We start from the raw sequence: 22618 nt of genomic DNA, 5'->3' as shown, positions 1-22618 counted from the left end.
AGGCGGTGTTATGTCCTCATATATATTGCCGATTTCAATATTCCACGTTTGAGTAGTTCTTTAAGTCTAAGTGCAGCAGGTCTGTTTTCATTTGGTTTGCTATTGAAGAATGACTCCCATTCGGTATTGTACAGACATCTCCAATTCGGGTGAGAGGGAAGGCTGCGAATTTTTGCGGCATACATCAAAAGCAATGTTTTCCTCCGAAGATGTAAGGGAGGTTCGTGGGCTTCAATGTAAAGGCTCTGAACTGGGGAGGTTCTGAAAGCCCCTAGAGAAACTCTCAGAGCACTGTGCTGGATTGTGTTCAATCGCTCTAAAATAGTTTTCCTAGCAGAGTCATACACTGGGGAGCCATAGTCTAAACGGGACCTGATGAGAGCTCGATAGAGATGGATCAGGGTATGCCGATCAGCGCCCCACGACATAGATGACACACACCGGAGGATGTTCAATTTCTTCAAGCAGATGGTCCGAAGGTAGGTCACATGTGCTTGAAAGTTTAGTTTCCTATCTAGGACTAGGCCAAGAAAACAGACAGTGTGAGTAAGAGGTATTGGCATGTTATTAATCTTTAGCTCAGGATCAGGATGAAGTGATCGTAGTTTGCAGAAGTGTGTAGTGGTGGATTTCTGTTCAGCAAGACGATATCCATTGCATAAGGTCCAGGTTTCTATTTTGTATAGAGCATTTTGCAACTGTCTTTCGATAGTATTCATACTTTGTGATTGGCAGGATATAGTGAGGTCATCTGCATACATATAAATTTGAATGGTTTTTGGAAGATCTTCCAATATTTTGTTGACTCGAATCGCAAATAGGGTAGCACTCAGTATTGAACCCTGCGGGACACCCTCTTCTTGAATGTGAGTTGCTGACAGCTCGTTTTTATATCGGACTTGAAAAGTGCGTAATTTTAAAAAGTTCTGAATGATTTGAGGAAGATAGCCTCTCAGCCCCAACTGATGCATATCTTTAGTAATGCCATAGCGCCAGGTAGTATCGAATGCTTTGTGAATATCTAGGTTGACCATCACTAGGTGCTGTTTCATGACGAAGGCATTTCGTATGTTGCATTCAAGTTTTACAAGTAAATCTAGGGTGGATCTGTTTTTACAGAAGCCATATTGGTGATCAGAGAGAAGATGCTGGGAATCTAGAAACCAGGTGAGCCTCTTATGTACCATCCTTTCAAAGATTTTGCCTAAACAGCTTGTTAATGATATCGGTCTGTAGTTCTGGACCAGAGTGGGATCTTTGCCTGGTTTTGGAATAGCACAAATATAGGAATGCCGCCAGGACAGAGGATAAGTATTTTCTGAAAAGATACGGTTAAAGAATATTAATAATATGCCAAGGTCAGATTCACATAGATGCTGCAACATACTGTAGTGAATACCGTCTGGTCCTGCTGCACTATTTGACGATTTGCTTAAGCATTCCTTCAGCTCGACGAGAGTAAAAGGCTGGTTATAAGGGAGTGAGAGTCTAGTTTGAAAATTTAATTTTTGACGTTCTTCATTAGTTTTAATGCGTTGGAAGGATGTCACATAAGAGGATGAGGCGGAAATGTCATAAAAAGACTCTGATAGCGCATTTGCTATATCATTAGGGGAAGATAGTTCCTGCCCATTCCATTGTATTATTGGTGATTGCAACGGTAGAAATTTCCCATTGAGTGCTCGTATTTTTTTCCAAATAATTCGAGTGTCAGTATTTCTGTTAATGGATGAGGCGAAGTTAGTCCAGGATTCATGTTTTGCTTTTTTTCTAATCTGTCTCGCTTTAGCTCTGAGTTTTTTGTAGACAATTAGGTTGGCGGTAGTTGGGAATTTACGAAAGTGGTTCCAAGCTCTGTTTTTATCACGCTTTGCTTTGGAGCATTCTTCATTCCACCACTGATTTTGGTGTACACTCCTGTGCAGGTTAGATTTTGGGATGGAAATTTCTGCTGCAGATAATACGTGGCTGGTAATGTGGTCAGTTACGTTATCAAGATTCTGTTGCTGTACATATTGCTTTTCAAATATAACACAACTGGAATAGGTTTTCCAGTCTGCTTTTTGGAAGTTCCAAGAAGTACGGCCTTTAGGGTATGACATGACCTGTGTTTGAATTGAACTGATGATAGGGAAATGGTCGCAGTAGGTGCTGATCAGATACCAGTAGAGGTATGGAGTAGTCTGGAAGAAGAAGGGATCGATATCTTATGGGACTTGATGGAAAAACTGTGGCAGCAGGAGAGGAGGATACCCGACGAGTGGAGGGAAAGTATACTTGTGCCAATCTTTAAAGGAAAGAGTGATATGCAGGAATGTGGGAACTACAGGGGAATAAAGTTAATGTCTCATTCGATGAAGGTCTGGGAAAGAATTGTGGAAGGAAGGTTAAGGCAGGAGAGGAGCAACAGATGCGGTCTTTGCTTTAAGGCAGGTGATGGAAAGATACAGGGGGATGCAAGTAGAGTTGCACATGGCGTTTATAGACCTGGAAAAAGCATATGATAGAGTGCCCAGACAAGAGGTATGGAGATGTATGAGGGAGAAGGGTACATCGGAAAAGTACATAAGGCTTGTGAAGGATATGTACGAGGGAGTGGTGACTCAGGTTAAGGGCAGTGTAGGTATGACTGAGGGGTTCTCTGTAGAAGTTGGACTGCACCAGGGATCAGCTCTCAGCCCATATCTGTTTGATCTGGTAATGGATGTGTTGGTGAGAGAAGTGAAGAGTAGAGCACCGTGGAGTATGCTGCTCGTGGATGATATTGTACTGTGCGAATCATCCCAAGGAAAGGCAGAAAAGAAATTGGAGGAATGGAGGAAAGCATTGGAAGATAGAGGCATGAGGATAAGTAGAACAAAGACAGAATATATGGTATTGAATGGAGAAGTTGAGAGTTCTATAAAACTGCAGGAGGAAAAGCTACCATCTGTTTCGAAATTTAAGTATCTGGGATTGAACATTGAGAGGGATTGAGTGCAGAAATACAGCACAGAGTGCAATGCGGATGGCTGAACTGGAGAAAGAAAGTGCTTTCTTATCACACAGCACCCCACTTATGAGTGGGGTGCTGCGTGATAAGAAAGTTAATTGTAGAATGAAAGGAAGAGTATAAAACTGTGGTTAGACCCACATTGATGTACGGTGCTGAGACATGGGCGATTACAAGGGCCCAGGAGAAGAAGATGGAAGTGGCAGAGATAAGGATGCTAAGATGGATGTGTGGCGTGATGAGGAAGGACAGGATAAGAAATGACTACATTAGAGGTATGGTTAAAGTGGGTCTCTGAGTAAAAAAATACAGGAATCTAGGTTGAGGTGGCTTGGTCATGTGGAACGAAGAAGTGAGGAGTATGTAGGGAAGAGGTGTGAAAAGCTGGAGGTGATAGGGAAGAGGAAGAGGGGGAGACCTAAGCTGAGATGGAAGGACAAGATGGCAGAGGATTTGAAAGAGAGGATGGAGGAGAGAGGAAGCCCTGGCTAGAAAGGAATGGAAGAAGAGAATTAAGGAAGGGAATGCCGACCCCGTGTGAACGTGGGAAGAAGGCGAGGACAAAAAAGAAGATGCTTTCTTTCTGAATTTGATTTCTATGAAAATGATTTCTGTATAAAATAATGATACTTTTTAATTAACAAAAAAATCCTAGTTCCCACATATGTCCAGGTCAGTGCCAGTCATCACAGAACCCAGAACAGTAATAGCAAAGATCAACTAATTAGCATGCAAAACAGAAATGCTTTCTCATCTCAGCTGGAGTGCACAATCAGGTGCTCATTAAAGAAGGGAGATCATAAATATATAGATTAGGAAATAAGAACTTTTCAGTATGCACACAAAAAAAATGGTCTATTAGTAAATAACTGTTCAGTGGGCTTATAATTAACAGTAATTTAGGTATAAAATTTGGAAAAACACTAAGTACAAATTATACAGGCCATACCTTATGTTCTGTTTCTTAAACCTTCAGTGGCTAACAATATATAGTCCAAAAATGACTTTACATTTTACATTTACTGCTGACTTTGACCTTGAATCTGTATACTGTTCCACATGGCTCAAGTTTTCTGTTGGCTAAATAAATCTTGTACTTGCATAGACTGTCTTGTGGAATACAGTACATACAAGTACATTCTTGCTTCAGAAAAAAGAAGACTCAAAGTCACATGGAAACAGCAAACAAGATTCAAGGTCAAAGACAAAATTATTCTGCAGGAATAATTCAAGAGGAATTTTACTCCCTCTGCCCAAGATCAGCTAACTACAGCTTGATTGAAGATGTTTTTAATATAAAATCTTTAAGAATTCCTCCAGTCACTGATAGAACTGAAACTCAGACCTCTACAAATGAGTGAAAAATGGCAAACCACTATATTGTCACAGAGGAGAACATTAAGCAATTAGTCTACTAATAAATCAGGTTGTTTGCATAAATGGAATACCGGGATGGGATATAAAATATTCCCTTCAACTCACACAGCTGAAGAGCATACATGATGTGGCTAGAAATTCCAGGAACAACTTATAATTAAAATTGAATTTACCAATTATACAATTAACATATTTTAACTTATTTTTGGTAACATATACAGTCTGTCCCCGACATATATAAGAGATACGTTCCAGAACTTCTTACGTAAGTAAAGTTTTTAACTCAGGAATGACTAATAAAATATTGCTACTATATCCCTGATACGCCAAAATTACAAAAACCACATAATATCCTAGAAAAAATAGTTATATACCATAACAATTACAAACTTTACCTGGGGACAGCAGTGAAGTAGTTGAAGTGGCACATAAGAAAAGAAAACATAAAAAAAAGAAAACGCGTTATCGTACTATAAAAACTGATATGTATTTCATACCCTGTGTAGGCTTTATAAGGGCAACTAAGGGAATCAAAACCAAAGTGTACATAATTAGGAAAACTAGTCTATACTTCACAATTAATGAAAGTCTATAACCTTCAAGTGATGAACTGAAGGTAACTTAAAATGAACCTGAAGCATTAATAAGACACATTAATCACTGTGTTGTAGGCTGAGTAGAGGTCAGGGAGGCAGTATGTGATATGAACTCTTCGAATCTTTATCTGTTTCGTATGCTTTATTTCCTTCTTCATAAATTTCACGTTAAGCCAATAAGCTATCTTGAACTTTTCTTTCTATTTTCTTCCATTCCATCAAATATAGAGAGACCTTACTGAATTTTACGAAAAGCTTCTGCCACTTCCTTTAATTTGAACTGCTTCTTGAGTTGCTCCGATTCCGCAACAGATTCGGCTCTCCCTTGCCCCTTAACTCTTTGCGGGTACAACTGGGCTAAATCTGTTGTTAAATCTTCACCTCGTTTATCCACAAGCTCATCTACATCTTCATCCTCCAAACCTAGCTGCAACTCCTGGGCTAAGTTTACAATTTCTTTGGTAACAAAAGACATCAGCTCATTTTTGCTGAAACCTTCATTGTTAAACTCGGAATGTTTTAGAAGTTTTTTCCAAACTTTTCTCATACAAGTTGTTGTCACATCATTTCAGGCTCTTGAAATGTTGCGTATTCCATCAAGGATGTTAAACATGTTCCAAAATTGGCACAGATCCATCTTCCCTTGCTCTCTTGCATTTACAGCCTCAGAAAATGTTATCTGTATGCAATAAGCTTTGAGAACCTGGAAAGCTCCCACTTCGCTCTCAAACAAAACTGAACTGACTCTACAATCCAGAAAGAAAGGAAGGAAAGAAGGTAGATATGAAGAGCTAGAGTATAATTCTTCAAAGAAATAGCAGATGGGGCATAATCCACGTGGCTTGAATGCTGTTGTGAAGTGCTTCGACATAGTTCACTTGTCTCAAACACATATTGTCGAATATTTCTTCAGAATTTTTAAAGCAGAAAATAAAATGTTAACTCTAGTTATTTACCTAGATTCTAGTTATGCTGCAGGTTATTATCCAACATAGATTGTATGGGAACAAAAATAAAAACTTATACTTATTTTTCCTTCACTCTTAAAGAATATACAGAAAGTGTCTTTATGATTTTACCAAAAAAATTTACACAAGTCCGAAGTTACATAACTCGGGCTTACTGTCAGGGACTAACTGTATAAAATAAGCTATTTTAAATGAAAATTGCTCTGAAAATCATAAAAATGAGAAGCAAAAGTTGTAGCAATCAAAGTTCTATCTTTTATTTGTATTAAAGACATGGACATATATACATTTATTATGCAATTTGAATTAAGAACATTATTTTAAGAGAATAAACTTTTATTTATTAATAAAATTGATTTAATGTTAATAATTAAAATTCATTAAAAGAAAACTTTTTTAGGCCTTCGTTATAACACGGTTCGCTTTACGCTGATTCACTATAATGCTGTTCTTATAGTATAACCCTTATCTGACTATAACGCTGTCAAAAACTCACTATAACGCTCTTTTACAGATTGCATTTTTGACATATTTAACGAAATTGTTTCATTTGATGGAGTCAATAGCTTGAAAATGAATAGCAAAACAGCATTAAAACGTTTCCCACGCCGACTTGAGAAATTTTCCCACGCTCAGTGAAATTTTCTCGCAAACTAATTTAATTTCAGTACAGTGACTTGTTACGTAGTTCCGAGATCAACATTTTAAAAAATGATCAAGTATATTGCTTGTAATATTTGTGTTATATGCATTTATCCAAAGTCTAGTCATGACTCGGTACAGTATTAGACATTGTTCGTAACGGACAGTTTACTCAAACATTGTATCATGCAACCAAAGCAGTTACATTTTTGAGGAGTTAATAATGGCGGATAAGAATGAAAAAGCAACAACGTTTTGACGCAGTATGAAGACTACAAATGTAAGAAAAAGACTGAATTTGAAAATTAAATTAGACGTTTTGAAGCAAATTGATTCTGGTCAACAACAAGTGGATGTGTGCCATAATTTAGGACTGGCAAGTTTAACTGTAAGAACAATTATAAAAAATAAAGAATTAATTGTCTTTCCCGCTGCTAGCGGGAAAGACAGCTGTTCCACTGCAAGCAACTAGGGCTAGGCCGGCTATTAGGATTGAAATGGAGAGACTAAATAATTTCATTGAAGATAATAATATCCAATGCAGAATTCAGTTAAGTTAAATATTATTAAAGAAAAAGTGATTAGCCTATATGATGATCTGAAGAAAGCTCACCTTTAAAAAAAAAAATGTGGAACCATTTAAAACTAGTAAGGACTGGTTGAATAGATTTCAAGGAGCCGAATTATTGAAGAGGGGTATAATGTGTTATACTTCTCAACAAGTTTTTAACATAGATGAAGCAGGACCTTTTTTTGGAAATGAATGCCTAAAAGAGGTTTCATATTGAAAGAAGAAAAAAAAAAAAAAAACATGCCAGATTTCAAAGCGGCGAAGGATTGGTTGACTTTATTGTTGGGTGGTAATGCTGAAGGGGATTTAAAATTAAAACCCCTTTTAGTTTACCAGGAAGAGGGCCAAAGTATAACCCAAAATCGACACATTTTTCAAGATTAAATTCATCAATTAAATTAATAATTTTAATTGGAATTTTAAGTTTAATTTTGATACCTAAGTAGTTACCACATAATTATATACGTATGCAATGCAGAATATTTTATATGTAGAGAAATTTGAATATTAAATATTTTGACCGAAATTTGTGCATCTTTTCACTACTGTTTATTATTGATTAGGAACTATCCTATGGCACCGACCGCAACTTACAAATACATGTCACCTTATGGGAATGCGGCGCTCGCTTAGCGCAGATTCACTTAATGCTCTGTTTTTCCGGAACGAATTATCAGTGTTAAGTGGGGGTCACCTTTGTTTTTTTACAAAAACCAACAATAAACTATCATATTATGGCTGGATCTCATCTTCCTTGATGGTGCATTTAATTATACTTATGTCCTGGTAGACCCTTCACTTTGTTCATAACTAATCGCATCCTAGTTATTGACAGATGAAAATGTAAAAATTTATTTTAAGAGACAACAGCAACCAAAATTTTTACATTTATACAATGTCTTGTTAATAGTTTTTGCCTTTTTATTACCTAAAAATCTGTAAACTAAGTATTTAAAAGACTGACATGAGCTAAATGAATGGGGTTCGGTTTTGTTTGATCGTTGTTGCTATTAGATTTAATGGCACACTGTAGCAAAAGCTGTGATGGCTATCATACAGTAGTTTTCTAATTTACAGTCCAACAAAGAGGCCTTTTTTGGTTTTGGATCACTTAATTTTGTAAAATTTTCCTTTAAATATTTAAAGCCATCTTTTCTTTGTACCCAAAATTTTTCATTAAGTCCAGCTTTTGACATGACCTTTTGCAGGAATAAACTCTTCTCACGTATAATCTAACCCTCAGCAATATAACACTGCTCTATTGCTCAGCTAACCCATGAACAGCACTGATTGGTAAATCCACCTTGCAATCCAAGTAAAAGTACAATTACTGTAAAAATCATCAACTGCCAGTAGTGTTCTTTACTTTGTATTCAATATTTGGACATACTCTAATAAAGTTCTTCCATTCCTCCAAAGAGGCTCTTCGCTTTGAAAGCTACTTGCCTTGTCTGCTTGATTTTAGTTTTTAATGTTTTTATTCTTAATTTTAATTCTTAACAGTCTATTTTGTTTTAATAAGCTTTTAACATTCTTCAGTTGTCAGTTGCAGAAATATTATTTTAGTATGTTTAACTCTGACACTCAAGGCCTTTTCTCTAATGTTAACTAGAAAGTAAGAGAATACTTTAATTAGAAGAAAATTTCAGCTCTAGTTCATGTCGATATGCATTCTCACATCCTCATTTGTTACTACTAAAGACTGAAACTGTATTATTCCAAGCAAAAACAAACCCAAGGTTACAGCAGCAGTTAGGAAACTGAAGACCCTTGGAAAAATGGCTTAGAAAGAGCCTTGAATAATATTTTATGAAACAAATATTTTTTAGAAATCAACGGCAAATGAATACTTCTGCTGGTGATAAAAGAAACATTTTCTTGACTGTGTTTAAAATCCAGAATAGTACATGTGCTAGCTACTAAGTTTTTTACAAATCAGTAGTGCAATAATTATTTGCATTTATCTGATAAAATAGGTGAAATTGTTTCTTACTTGAAATTGCTCAAAAACAAGAATTGAAGTAGGAAAGAATTCTAATGCCACTGTTCACTGCATCAAAATAAGAATAATATAAACACTATTTAATATTGCTTTATGTAATTTTAGGAGTATAATTAATGTTAGAAGTATTTTTATTCAGGTCTATAAACTCTAAATTTATAACAATATAAATGTGATTTTATAATGTAACGTATGCTATAATGCTGTATAGCATAATACATAACATAATTCTAATAGCATATTATATGTATGTATATAGTATGTACTATTTTATAAAATTAGCACTATTACTTTACTCTTAGTTTATGTGTGGTATTTATAATAATACCATGAGTCTAATACTCACGGTATTATAAGATTTCTATAATTTTTAGTAATTTGTGTGGTATTTTTAATTTAAATTTAAACTAAAATCATGCCTCAGACTAAAGCAGCAAAGCAAAGAGCTCTTCTTGAAGGATAACCCTAATAAATAAATTAAAAAGTAAAAATTATCTGAACAGTTTTTAAAATTTGAATTACTCGGTTTCCTTTTTTCAAAGGATATAGGATATTTATTTATCTCTCTCTCTCTCTCTCTCTCTCTCTCTCTCTCTCTCTCTCTCTCTCTCTCTAATAAATCCAAAAAAGAAATTTCAACATAAAGCAATACAAAGTTCAAGTGTTCAATTGAATTTCTAGTAGTTTGGGTGGACCTAACTGTAGTTCAAATTTGGTTAAATAATTGATTTAAAGTAGTAACCACCCTGACCTGTTAGAATATATCAGCCATACCATATTTCAAAAATGCTGAATATCAATATGCAGATACATTGAATGAAATTTGTGAGGTAATGAATGAGAAGGATAGTATAGTTAAAGTGATGTGCAAATACAACTAAGAAACTGTGAAGGTCCAGTGATGATGCAAGCGGAACTAAGATACCTGGAATTGGTAATGATAATAACAGAAGAGCTAACTTATTTTTTAATGCATCTTTGTAGGCTATTAGAGGGCTGTTGGTTGGTTGGTTGGTTGGTTTGGTTTTATTGGCACATTAGCTACTAAGGCTATAATGCGCCAAGACCATGTCATTCATAAAAAAGTTTAAACTTTCAGTGACTTAATTAGTTAGGTCACTATGTCCAAAGGTATAACAAATATATAAAGGAAAAATGTAAACTTTATATTCGATTAAAAATATTTATTGATTTTAAAAAGCTAAAAACAGCAGACACATTGTCATTGTCGGATAAAATCTGACTGAGTGTATATGGCTCAGTCAGATGACTAAAAGCGGTAAAATGGATATTTCTAAAATCTGGACAATCAATTAAAATGTGTCTCATGGATAAAACTGTGCCACAGTTCTCGCACATAGGACAGTCATCTGCCCTCAGCAGAAAAGAATGTGTAAGATGACCGTGTCCTATGCGGAGACGAGCTAGAACAACTTCCTCCTTACGATTCCTGCGCAGACCAGACTGCCACGGTTCAATTACAGGCTTTATACGATATAATTTATTCGCAGTCTGTCTATTCCACGAATCCTGCCATTGGGAGTGAATCTTCTCGTGTATTATTTGCCTGTAGTCTGTATAAGGGACTAACAGGCAGCGGTTATTATTGGGAATTGCTGATTTGGCTGCGGCGTCAGCCAAATCATTTCCCCTAATCCCAATGTGGCTGGGAATCCAGCAGAAGCAGATGTCATATTCGCGTTCATGGTGAATCTTCTGCTGAATGCTAGACAGAACTGGATGAGGATTATACCTCACAGATATTAAAGCCTGTAACATGCTAAGAGAGTCGGAATATAAAATGAACCGTTGGTATTGGCATTTACTAATATGATCCAAGGCTAACTCTACAGCGTGCAGCTCTGCAGTAAATATGCTGCATTCAGAGGAATGCTGTCTGTAAAGACAGCAGCAGATCCCACATATGATTCTGACTTCGAACCGTCTGTGTAGACTGGCGCGAAGTCGGAATATTCAGTTCGGTATGCTGAATGAAGCTGCAGGTAGACACATGATGGAGTGTCCGACTTTCCCCAGTTTTTAAGCGACAAGTCGCATGCCGGAACACGAGCATGCCAGGGTGGAAAGGGTTGCTTTGATGTTTGGGCAACCTTGTCTACCCTGATATTAAGTTCATCGAGTAGCTCTTGGAGACGAATACCAAAAGGACGATTGGCAGTCTTACGGGTATTGTACAAGTTTTCCCATCGTGGCTCAAAAACGAAGGGCCACGTAGGATGGTCTGGCAGGGATTTCAGTTTTAAAGCGTACTTTAAAGACAACTGCTCACGTCGAAACGATAACGGTGGTTCATTTGCTTCGACGTATAAACTCTGGACAGGAGATGTTCGAAATGCTCCAGTAGCGATACGTATAGCCTGATGATGGACAGGATCCAGCCATCGAAGTACACTGTATATACTTGGGACCCATAATCTAATTTGGATCGCACAAGTGCACGGTAAAGCCGTAGAAGGGTGCATTGGTCTGCACCCCAAGATGGAGGAGAGCGAACGGAGCATATTAAGGGCTCTTGTGCACTTTGTGCGGAGTTGACGAATATGATCCAAAAACGTTAATTTTTTATCGAATATGAGTCCCAAGAATTTTTTGTTCGCTGCTACTGGAATGGCATTTTGTCCGAGCCTTAATTCAGGTTCAGGATGAAGATTATGCTTGCGACAAAAGTGTACGCAAACGGTCTTCTCCGGCGAGAACCTGAAGCCATTAGCAAGCAGGAATTCAGACTATCAATGGCTTTCTGCAGTTGTCTTTCAATAACCCTCATGTTGCACGACTGGCAAAAAATGCTAAAGTCATCAACATAGAGGGCACTGTTTACAGTTGGAGGAAGTTGTTCTGTGATGGAATTTATTTTGATGGCAAAAAGCGTGACACTTAATACTGATCCTTGTGGTACTCCCTCCTCTTGGCTAAAGGAGCGAGAGAGTGAGGATCCTACACGAACTTGGAATGATCGATTGGCTAAAAAGTTTTGAATAAAAAAGGGCAGATGCCCTCTTAGGCCTAGGCTATGTAAATCTTTTAAAATGCCAAATCTCCAAGTTGTGTCATACGCTTTCTCCATGTCAAAGAACACCGACACCAAGTGTTCGCGTTTTAGGAAAGCATCCCGGATGGATGCTTCCAATCTAATAAGATGGTCCAAAGTGGACCGGTTCCTTCGGAAGCCGCACTGGATGCTGGAGAGAAGGTCATTTGGTTCTAAATACCATATTAAACGAGAATTGACCATTCTCTCCAGGATTTTGCACAGACAGCTAGTCAGAGCAATAGGACGATAATTGGTGGTGACTTTTGGATCCTTTCCTGGCTTAGGAAAGGCAAGAATGATTGCCTTTCGCCAGGAGTCTGGAAACTGCCCTTCAGTAAAGATTCTGTTATACAGAAGGAGCAGACAATCCATAGATTTTGGTGAAAGATGTTTAATCATTTCATAATGGATGCCATCTGGTCCAACAGCACTTGCTTTGGAGAGAGTGAGGGCTCTTTTCAGTTCCTCTATAGTGAACGCCCCTTTGTAGGGATAGAGACCCTTGGACTTAAAATTAAGTGCTTGTTTTTCCAGTTTATGTTTCAGGACCAGGAACTCTGGGGAGTACGAGGATGTTGCGGAGATGTTAGAGAATGTTACCCAAAGAGCATTGGCTATTGCAGTTGGATCTGCAATAGCGCATCCATTATAATCTAGGATTGAAGAAGGGTGGGATGTATATTTTCCCTTCATTTTCCGGATTTTATCCCAGACTACCTTAGAGTTGGTAGACTGGTTAATAGATGATGTAAAACGGATCCACGATTCCTTTTGACTCTGACGACGGATATATCGTGCTTTGGCTCGTGCACGTTTAAAGGCTATAAGGTTGGTCGTGGTAGGATATCGGCGGATTATCCCCCACGCTTTGTTTTGAGCCTTTTTTGCTGCTGTGCATTGTGAATTCCACCAAGGTTTGGGAAATGGTGGAAACCGGACAGATGTTTTCGGAACAGCATTCGCAGCTGCTTGGACAATATTTTCTGTGATGTACTTAACTGCATCATTGATAGGCTCTTGACTGACTGTGCTAAGATCAAAATTTGCCTGATGTTGGAAGGCAGTTCAGTCAGCCTGATCAATCTTCCACCGTGGTAACCTGAAGGGGAGACATGGTCTCCCACTGTGTAACGAGGTTATCACAGGGAAGTGATCACTTCCGTATGGATTCTCCTCCACTTCCCAAGTGAGTGAAGGGAGTAGAGAAGGAGAGCAGATAGAGAGATCAATGGCAGAAAAAGTACGGGTAGGCATGTGGAAGGTGTTTGTTCCAGTATTTAGAAGGGAAAGGTCATTGTCATTGAGCATATGCTCTATGACTCGTCCCCTTCCGTTGATGTTAGCGCTACCCCACAGGGTGTTATGTCCGTTAAAATCCCCGAGAAGTAAGAAAGGGGGTGGCAGCTGCGTAAGAAGATCATCAAGGTCTGCCTGGGAGATGTAAGTCCCAGGTGGCAAATAAATGGAGCATGCAGTTAACAGAAATCCCACTGAAAGGCGAATTGCAACAGCCTCTATGCTGGTTGTAATTAGCAAAGGCTGCACTGGGGTCTGGTTACCCACAAGGATAGCCACTCCCCCATGTACAGGGCCATTCGCAATTCTATTCTTTCGAAAAAATGTGATGTTGTGCATGGTGGGATCATCATTTGCCTTTAGATATGTCTCCTGCAAGCAAAAGCAAACTGGCTCGTGCTTTTGCAGGAGGGCCTTGATGTCATCAATATTTCGCCGGAATCCACGACAATTCCATTGTAGGAATTTAGCCATTATTTTGGCTTGGTGGGTCCATCAGGCGGCTTCCGAGGTGCTGAGGGCTTACTTTTTATCAGTCTTGGATTTATCTTTTTTGGGGAAGAACGGACGCTGTCCCGTGTCCATTTCTTCCTCCGCAAAGAGTTCCAAGACTGAATCTTCGGGTACCTCCTTCTGCTCAACATCCATCTTATCTTGGGTATTAGGGGAGACTTCCCCTTTCTTATTCTTTTCTTTCATAGTTACCTTTGTTACTTGTGGAGCGTTAGGAGGTACCGATATAGGAGTGGCAGCTGATTGGTCCTCCTGTGCAGGTTTTTGAGAACTTAAAAGATATCGCGCGATGGGAGTGAAAGACTCCTTTGGAGGAATGGTCATGTCCATCTGAGTTCCGATGGAACATCTCCCTGCTACCTTCTGGGCGTAGGTAGGTTTGTTGATATTCAGGGGTTTGACCGATTTCCTTGCCTCCTGGTATGATATATTTAGCTCTGCCTTCAGCCGTTGAATTTCTTTTTCTTCTTTCCACCTCTGGCATGCTCGTGAATAGGCCGGGTGTTCGCCTTCACAGTTAATACAGGTGGGTTTTGCGGCTGAACATGCTGTTGTTTCGTGGTCCTTTGCACCGCATCGAGCGCATGCAAGGACTCCATGGCAGGCCATTTGAGAATGTCCATACTTCTGGCATTTAAAACACCGTAAAGGGTTCGGAATGTATGGACGCACTGAACAGTTGATGTATCCAGCTTTAATCTCGTCAGGAGGTTTAGGAGAGTTAAAAGTCAGGATAACACTCCTGGTTTTAACAATTTTTTCATCCCTTCGCGCAGTAATTCTCTTAACGGCAATGACTCCCTGTGGTTTTAATTCGGAGCAGATTTCCTCCTCGGTTACGTCGAGAAGGTCCCACTCCGAAATGACACCTCTCGATGAATTGAGTGTTCTGTGTGGTGTCACTGTTATAGGGATTCCTCCGATTGATGTTGTTCGGAGGAGATATTCAGATTGCCTGTCATTTTTAGTTTCAATTAAAAGGTCTCCAGAACGAAGCCTCTTAACTGATTTGGGTGAACCTGCTAACCCATCTAACCCTTTTTGAATGAAAAAGGGCGACATTTTACCAATCGGTGTCTCATTGGTAGAATGCATAATTAAAAACCTTGGGACTGGCCCTGATGGTAATTCCGTCCGCTGCCTCTTTTTAGCGATAATGCTATCTGCTTCACTGTCTAAATTTTCAGATAGGGACCGGGTTGGGGCCCCTGAAGGAGTAAGTTTATCAGGATTCATAGAGATTTTTTATTTGTTCAGTGCCCGGGCTCCCCACCCACCACGGAGCCCAAAGGGACGCCCACTACCAGGCATGCAATAAATGCGCTCGGGAGTGGGACGCCAGGGCTACTCAGACACTATACCCGCACCGCCGCCAGCCTGAATCCTGTCCCTCGGACCATGAGGGTAGGGGCGTGGCATTGACACGGTTGACCCTCACAGGCGAGCCTACTAGCCGATTGATCCTAGCCGGGCCTTCCAGGACCACCCGTCTTGTCGAAGCAGGGGCCAAAGTGGTGTATTGAAGCTGGGCCCCCTCAACCACCAGGATCTCCCTTTCCGAATTTCCACGGGTCACAGTGCACGGCAAACACGCCGGATTCCATTGATGTAAGCCTGGAACCTGGGCTGTGGGCGTTGGATCCCAGTGATGCTAGTCTGGAAGTCCAGCAGCGTCACTGGGAGGTCCCCTCACCACGTACAGGTGCCCACGTCGAGGGGTATTAGAGGGCAGAGCTCACAGTGTATTTGCAACTGCTTGATGCAACAGTCACACATTCAATTCTTGCCTTGACAGAAAATTTCCACAGTACTTTCTGATGCTGCAGAAAATTTCTGTCAAGGCTCTCAAACAATAACTGTGATGGTTTCTGCTAGGTTTACTTCATTTTCTGATTAACTTCACAGTGTATGGGAATCAACTTCTAGAAAAGAAGAGCATTTTTCTATCAAAATATGGACATGCCAAGACAAAAACAGAAGAATAATTAGTTCATTTATGATGGAGTATACTTCTCTCATCCATTATCGGGTACCATATGTTAGTTATAACAAAAAGAATTTCTACAAACAGTTGTGGTTAACTTAATCATCATAATTTGCATTCCTCTGAATACCAAGGTGTACAATATATTTAAAAAAAAAAAATAATAGTAAATTTGAAATTTCAGAATCCTCTATTATCAAAACAGTGAATCAGATGGAAAAATAAACTGCTACTTGCACTGAATCTAAATGCTTAGTGTAATACAACAAACCTTTGTACCTTTAATAAAAGTGAAGTGTAGGAATAAAATACTATGCATGGACAAACAGAATGATATTAATTTTCTTTTGCTTATTTTTTGATTTTTTTTATAACTGAAATAATTAAGCCACAAACCTGTATTATAAATATTGGCTGACAGCATCATATCATCGATACATAAATCATCTGAGATTCCACTAGGTGATGCTCTGCCCTGTGAAGATGCTGTATCTGAACCCAAGTAATCCATACCATCTTCATCTTGGTCAAGAGAACTAAGACTAATGGCATCATACTGATTTAGGAACATTTCATCAGGAATCTAATGTGAAAAGAATGAAATAAGACATGAAAATCAAAATTTTTGTTCTAATATCTTTATTGCAATATAATCTGATTGTGATACATGTTTAAGAAAGTAACATATTCATAGTAGTTAAAGCAGTCTCATAAAGAATTTAAATGAAAGAGAAGCATCAGTTTGCAGACAAATTAAGTTTCTCTGGATCAATCTAAAAACTGCTTTTAAATAGAGACTACTTTTAAGCAAATATTTAATGCCCACCTCAATTTGATATTAAATCGCAATAAATTTTAATCATATCATTATATTCTCTCATTATTGTGAAACTTTCAAATGTATTTTTTTAAAAATATGAATATTACATTGGCTACCCTATCAGAATACAAATAATCATCCTAACTAAACTATTCAGACATTGTTAATATGCACATTGGATAAAACAATATATTTTCTTAAAAATATTGAAAAAGCAATACCATATATTGTAACTACCATGAAATGAATATTTAGTATAATATAGTAAGGAATAACCTTACACTAAACTTTTCAATTTAAAGTCATCTTCACCCACATCACAACAAAAAGTAGCTGGATGGAATGTGGGTAGGTATATATATTAAATGTAATATATAATCAATGTTTCAGTTGATGGATAAAAATAAAAATAAATAAGCAAGGTATGGCAGATGCATATTTTATATGTAGAGAAATTTATATATAAGTATGTAAGAATAGATAAGTCTGATAAAATTTGCATAGATGGAGGTGAAAAAATGCACAAAGTGCCAAGGACTAGAAGGGTAAGGAGAGTAAAAAAAAAAAGTATAGTAGGTTTGTAAAAGATAAAAGAATGTTAATATCCTAAAAGTTATGATGAATTAAGAAAATTATGGATTGAATTGCAAAGCCATTCAGAGGTGAGGGAGCTGTAAAGTAAAGTGATTAATACCAAATGATTAAACAAAATAAAGTAAAATAAAAAAGGGTAGAGCTATCATCAGATATGGGTGGGCAAATTCAGTTAAGTTGAAAAACTGGGATAGCAAAAATGCAAAATCTAATGTCAGCTGAAGTGAATATTGATACATGGTCAGCTATTTCATCAGGGGACTAGACCTGACCATGTATCAGGAACTGCATTTCTATACTTATCCATTACAGTGGAAGAGAGGTGAAATAAAGCCAAAAAAGCAAAAAGAATAAAATTAGCATTAGCTTCTTTTTCTACTATCCTTACCCTTCTAGTCCTTGGCACTTTGTGTATTTTTCACCCCCATCTATTAGATTTCAAGTAAAATTTAAATGATGAAAGAGATATTAACTATTAAATATGGTAAAAATCTTCTTTCACTTACAAAGCGTATCTCATCCAAAATGTTTAATTTAATAGAATATTACTTTAAAGACTTACATGGCATTAATAAAAATCCCTATATGCAAGTTTGCACAAAATGATTCATTAAATTTATAAAAAAATAAAAATACTAGAAACTGGACATGTTTACAGCATTTCATCCCAAGGGTATATATGGTAAATTAGATGGTGATATGTGCTTGTGCCAAACTTGCAGTATTAGAAATTGTTCATTTGGGATATTTAATTTGCAATTTGAAATTACTTATCATCATTAAATATGATGAGAAGTAATTTCTGGCATTTCACATTTATTATATGCTCTTGATAATGTAGAATAGTCAATATATCAAACTATTCCAAATACAAGGTGTGGCTATTAAAAAACAAAATTGCATCTGCAGGTACTATACACCAAGCACCACCTAGAAAACAAAGTCACAGAAGTTGACCCTGAACCATTCCCTAGTAGTCTGCCAATTCATGTTCCAACATGCACATTTGCTTTGCAGTGAGACATGTTTTCATCACCTTGTGTTTTTGCAGTTTACTGGAAAAATGACAGATCAAAAGAATCAAACAACAAATCAACCACAAATTTTTAACAAAACTAAAACACCAACTGAAAGTTATGAATTATGTTAAAGTTTATGGGGAGGATATAAGGTCAAGTCTCATGTTTGAATGGCATAAAAGATTTTTATCAGAAAAATCGAATGTGGACTGAGTAAGGGTACTGATTAGAAGTGAACACTGTTTAAGTTAGAATTACTACTACCCGCATGCAGTACCTTGCATTTGTCAATGGTAAACTTCAACTGCCATTTCTCACCCATTGAACAAAAATTTCCTAGATATTGTTGCAGAAGCTCACCCTGATTACTGTCATTAACCATCCTGCCAACCTTTATATCATCTGCAAACTTTGACAATAAGCCTGATATACCTTCATCAATATTGTTAAAAAAATAGTGAAAACAACGATAAGCCCAGCACTGAATGCTGAGGGCTAATAACAATAGACCATGAAGAGCCATGTGCATTGATAACTGCTCTGTCTTCTCCTACTCAACTTTATTCATAGCAGTAACTTGCCCTTAATGCCTCATTGCTTCAGTTTGTACAGCAATCTTAACAAATCCATGCTGTGAGTGCAGTATAATTGCTTTCTGTCTAGATTGTTCTGCATTACTTCTTTAACCAGTATTTTCTCTGGAACAGACGTTAAACTAAAAATTGTGTAATTACTCATGTCACCTTTTGATCCCCCTTTACGGATTGGGGATATTTTTCCAAATCTCCAGTAAAAAAGGACCTCGCCTGAATCCAAGGATGTCTTCATAATTATGGCTAAGGGTATGCTTATCTCCTTTGCCGCCTCCCACACCTCAATATAATTGAATAGATTCCATCCACCACAGGCACCTTTTTTTTATGTTTAGTTTCAACGATTTCAATTCCTCCTTCCTTTCAGTTATCACAAAATCATTTAGCTCCCCATTACAGTTTGATAAACTTCTGGCAGCATCCTGGTCCCTAAAGAATTCCTTATGTGTGTTATTATTTGTTATTTGGTTTTTTTTTAGGAGCATTAGCAACTGAGGCCATATTGCTCCGGGGTTATGCAGTGGTCATTCCCTGACTTTTCCGCATCCTCCGTATTTGGTGGTCATGGGTTCGAACCCCGGTCTAATCAAGAAGCGTGTGCTACACACTGCTGCTCCTGCCCACCTGGCTACGGAGGTGCCCCTTATGTGTGAATGCAGATGCAAAATACCTATTCAATTTGTCAGCAACCTGAGCAGGGTCATCAACAGATAACCCATTGACATCAAGTGGCTCAATGTGATTCAGCCCCTTCCTTCTACTGTTAATATAAGCATAGAAATCTTTGCTGCTTTTCTTTGATCTTTGCCAGAGACTTCTCATAATCTGTCTTAGCTGGCCTAACCTCCTTTGTGACTTGATTACAGTCTAATTTCTATACATTCTATGCATTTTTCTTCTCTGCCACAAGCCTCATCAGTTCATCTGACATCCATTTAGGTGTAGGGTTACCATCTTCTGCACTCATAAAAAGAGGACATTTACATGTTTTGGGGCGAATAAAAGAGGACAAAAAGTTCATCTTGGATTAAAAAAAAGGGGACAAATATATTATGCAAATAATAAAATAAAGACAATGTAAACCACATTTACTGATGTTTAGGATTAGTACATTCATATTTGTCTTGAGAAATTATTTCTTTCAATAGCTCTGGATTGCCTCTCAAATATGTGTAAAAATCAACGCATGACATATGTTTAAAATTGTACTGCAAAAACAAAATACCTTTTACAGAATTGACATTTAACCTATTCCTTTCTTTCGTCCACTGACTTTGCATTAGAGAGAATACTCTCTCTCTCTACATTTGCATTGTGAGGAGGAATTGCAAAGAAAAACTGGGCAATTTTCAACAATTCTGAATTGAATTCAATATTTTTTGAATTACTAAAATATTTGGCCCACTTTTCATGTATAAGTATGTTTTTAAAGTCTTTATTATTCATTTGACCCTCAAAAAATTTCTTCAAATTGTTAAATTGGTCAAAACACTTAACATCATCAATTGTTACCCCTTTGTCGATCAAGTAGGAAATAGAACATTCTACATCGTTCCAACTTGGTACTGCATCCATTTTCATCCACATAAAACAGGAAATGGATTCCATATGGTGAAGCCACTTATCTAAATATTCCATGCAATTTCTATACAGATTTTTTGTATCACTAGAAACTTTTTCACATTCAAGTACAAGTCCTTCATCATGTTTTTTGTATAGCATTTCCTTTACTCTTAATGGCATGAAGTTGTGATTAGGGCTTGCTAACCGGTTTTATAAACCGGTTAAATCCGGTTTTCATATTGAGTTGTTAAAACCGAAACCGAGCTTCTAAAACCGGATTGGAATATTTTTTTTAGTTAGCCTTCGAATATAGTTTTTTGTTACGCACATTTTCTTTTGTTTGTTCGTTTATCTGGATCTTTCAACTGCTTTATGTTTTAAACATGTTTTTTTTATTTTATTTTATTTTAAGATACGAATCTCATAGGCAAGTGGCCCAAATCTAGGAGGGGTACCTTTTATCTTCCCACCTGTATCTTTTGAAACTTGCCTCGTTTAGACTCTTCATTCAGTGCTTGCGGGAGTGACGCATAGTATTGTGCCTTTGTTATCTTCAATATTTTTATTTAAAATTGTCTGTGATATAAATTCCTACTAATTAATATTTATTACTCTTAATATGTCTAAGATGAAATCAAATGTATGGAATTATTTTGCTCGAAAAAGCAAAGATGAAGCACAATGTTCGAAATGTCAGAAGATAATGAAGTCGTCTGGAGGATCTACATCATCTTTGATGTTGCATTTAAAGAAAATGCATCAGAATGACATTAACAAGATAACAGTGAACCTTCCGTAAAAATGGTAAGAACATTAGAAAACTTTATCGTTAAAAAATCTATGGAAGAAGAGATTTCAAAATTAGCTGCTTTAGATGGATTTTCTTTTAATTCAATTGCCAAGAGTGAGTTTATACAATCAAGCCTTTACCTTCAGAGAAATAAATACGATAAATTACCACCAGCCTCAGTGAATGGAATTATGGTTCTGAATTATCATAAAACTAAGAAAGAACTCATTCAACATTTCAAAATTCATTGGTTTCGGGTGCACGGTATTCATTGACTCTAGACGAATATACGTCTATTCAAAATAAAAGGTATATGAATATAAATGTGCATTCAAAAGACAATCATTGGTCGTTAGGTCTTATTGAGATTAATGGTTCACTTGATAGCAGAAGAACTGAGCAAATTGTGAATGGACACTTGAAGGAATTTGGTTAAAACTTGGATGAGGATATTGTTGCCTGCATCACCGATGGAGCAGCAATGATGATTAAGTTTGGCAAGAAAATTACGCCTAATCATCAACAATGTATAGCCCATTGTATACATCTGTCAGTTATAGATATACTTTATGAAAAAGCAATCAGTTATGGTGTGACAGTCTCTGAGTCTCCCAAAGACAATAAAGAAAATGAAAATAATGTAGAAAGTAGTGATGATGAAGTTGTTGAAGAAAGACAGCAAGGCATGCTTTATCAAACCGACTTTACCGATGAGCTCATTTATTTCTTCAATCCAATGGCCAATATTGCACAAACTATTAACATATTGTTAATAGTTTGTGTTAATAGTTTTTGCAAGCTTTTTCGAAAATCGCCTACCAAAAATGACATATTACAAAATTTTGTTAAAGCAAAATTTAATGGGAAAGAATATAAACTTATATTAGATTGCAAGACTAGATGGGATAGCACATTCTATATGATTGAGATATTTTTGAAATTGAAAAATTGCATTCCAAATGCTCTATGTGCAGTACTGTCAACTGAAGCTGTGTCTGACGATGACTGGAAAACACTTGAATTGCTATGTGAAACTTTTGCGACCAGTTGAAATGATTCTGAAGGCTATAACCTCAGAAGATACAGACTTACTTAAAGCAGAGTCTTCAATAGAATTTCTGCTTGCTAAGCTTGATACAGCAGAAACCCCATTTGGTTTAAAGTTTCACCAAAGCCTTTTGCAGCTTTACAATGCAAGACGAAATTGCCAAACTGTGGCTTTGCTGAGTTATCTACACAACCC

The 22618-nt window shown here is 37.3% G+C and overlaps 1 protein-coding gene across 4 annotated transcripts in view; it reads right to left on the bottom strand.

The window, feature by feature from the left end:
• LOC150090697 (sorting nexin-13-like) overlaps positions 1-22618 on the bottom strand; it is a 372237-nt gene that overhangs the window by 106716 nt on the left and 242903 nt on the right. For all 4 annotated transcript variants that reach the window (XM_090372320.1, XM_090372326.1, XM_090372330.1 and 1 more), the window contains one exon: positions 16393-16579. In XM_090372320.1, the coding sequence (XP_090228446.1) occupies positions 16393-16579 (187 nt within the window). The remainder of the gene's footprint in view (positions 1-16392; positions 16580-22618) is intronic.

This window comes from Mastigoproctus giganteus, chromosome 1 (assembly GCF_048544385.1).
Source record: "Mastigoproctus giganteus isolate SK-2022 chromosome 1, ASM4854438v1, whole genome shotgun sequence".
In the NCBI taxonomy this organism is placed as follows: Eukaryota; Metazoa; Arthropoda; class Arachnida; order Uropygi; family Thelyphonidae; genus Mastigoproctus; species Mastigoproctus giganteus.
Note: the sequence above shows the minus strand (reverse complement) of the source record. Positions and strands in the feature narration are given on the sequence as shown.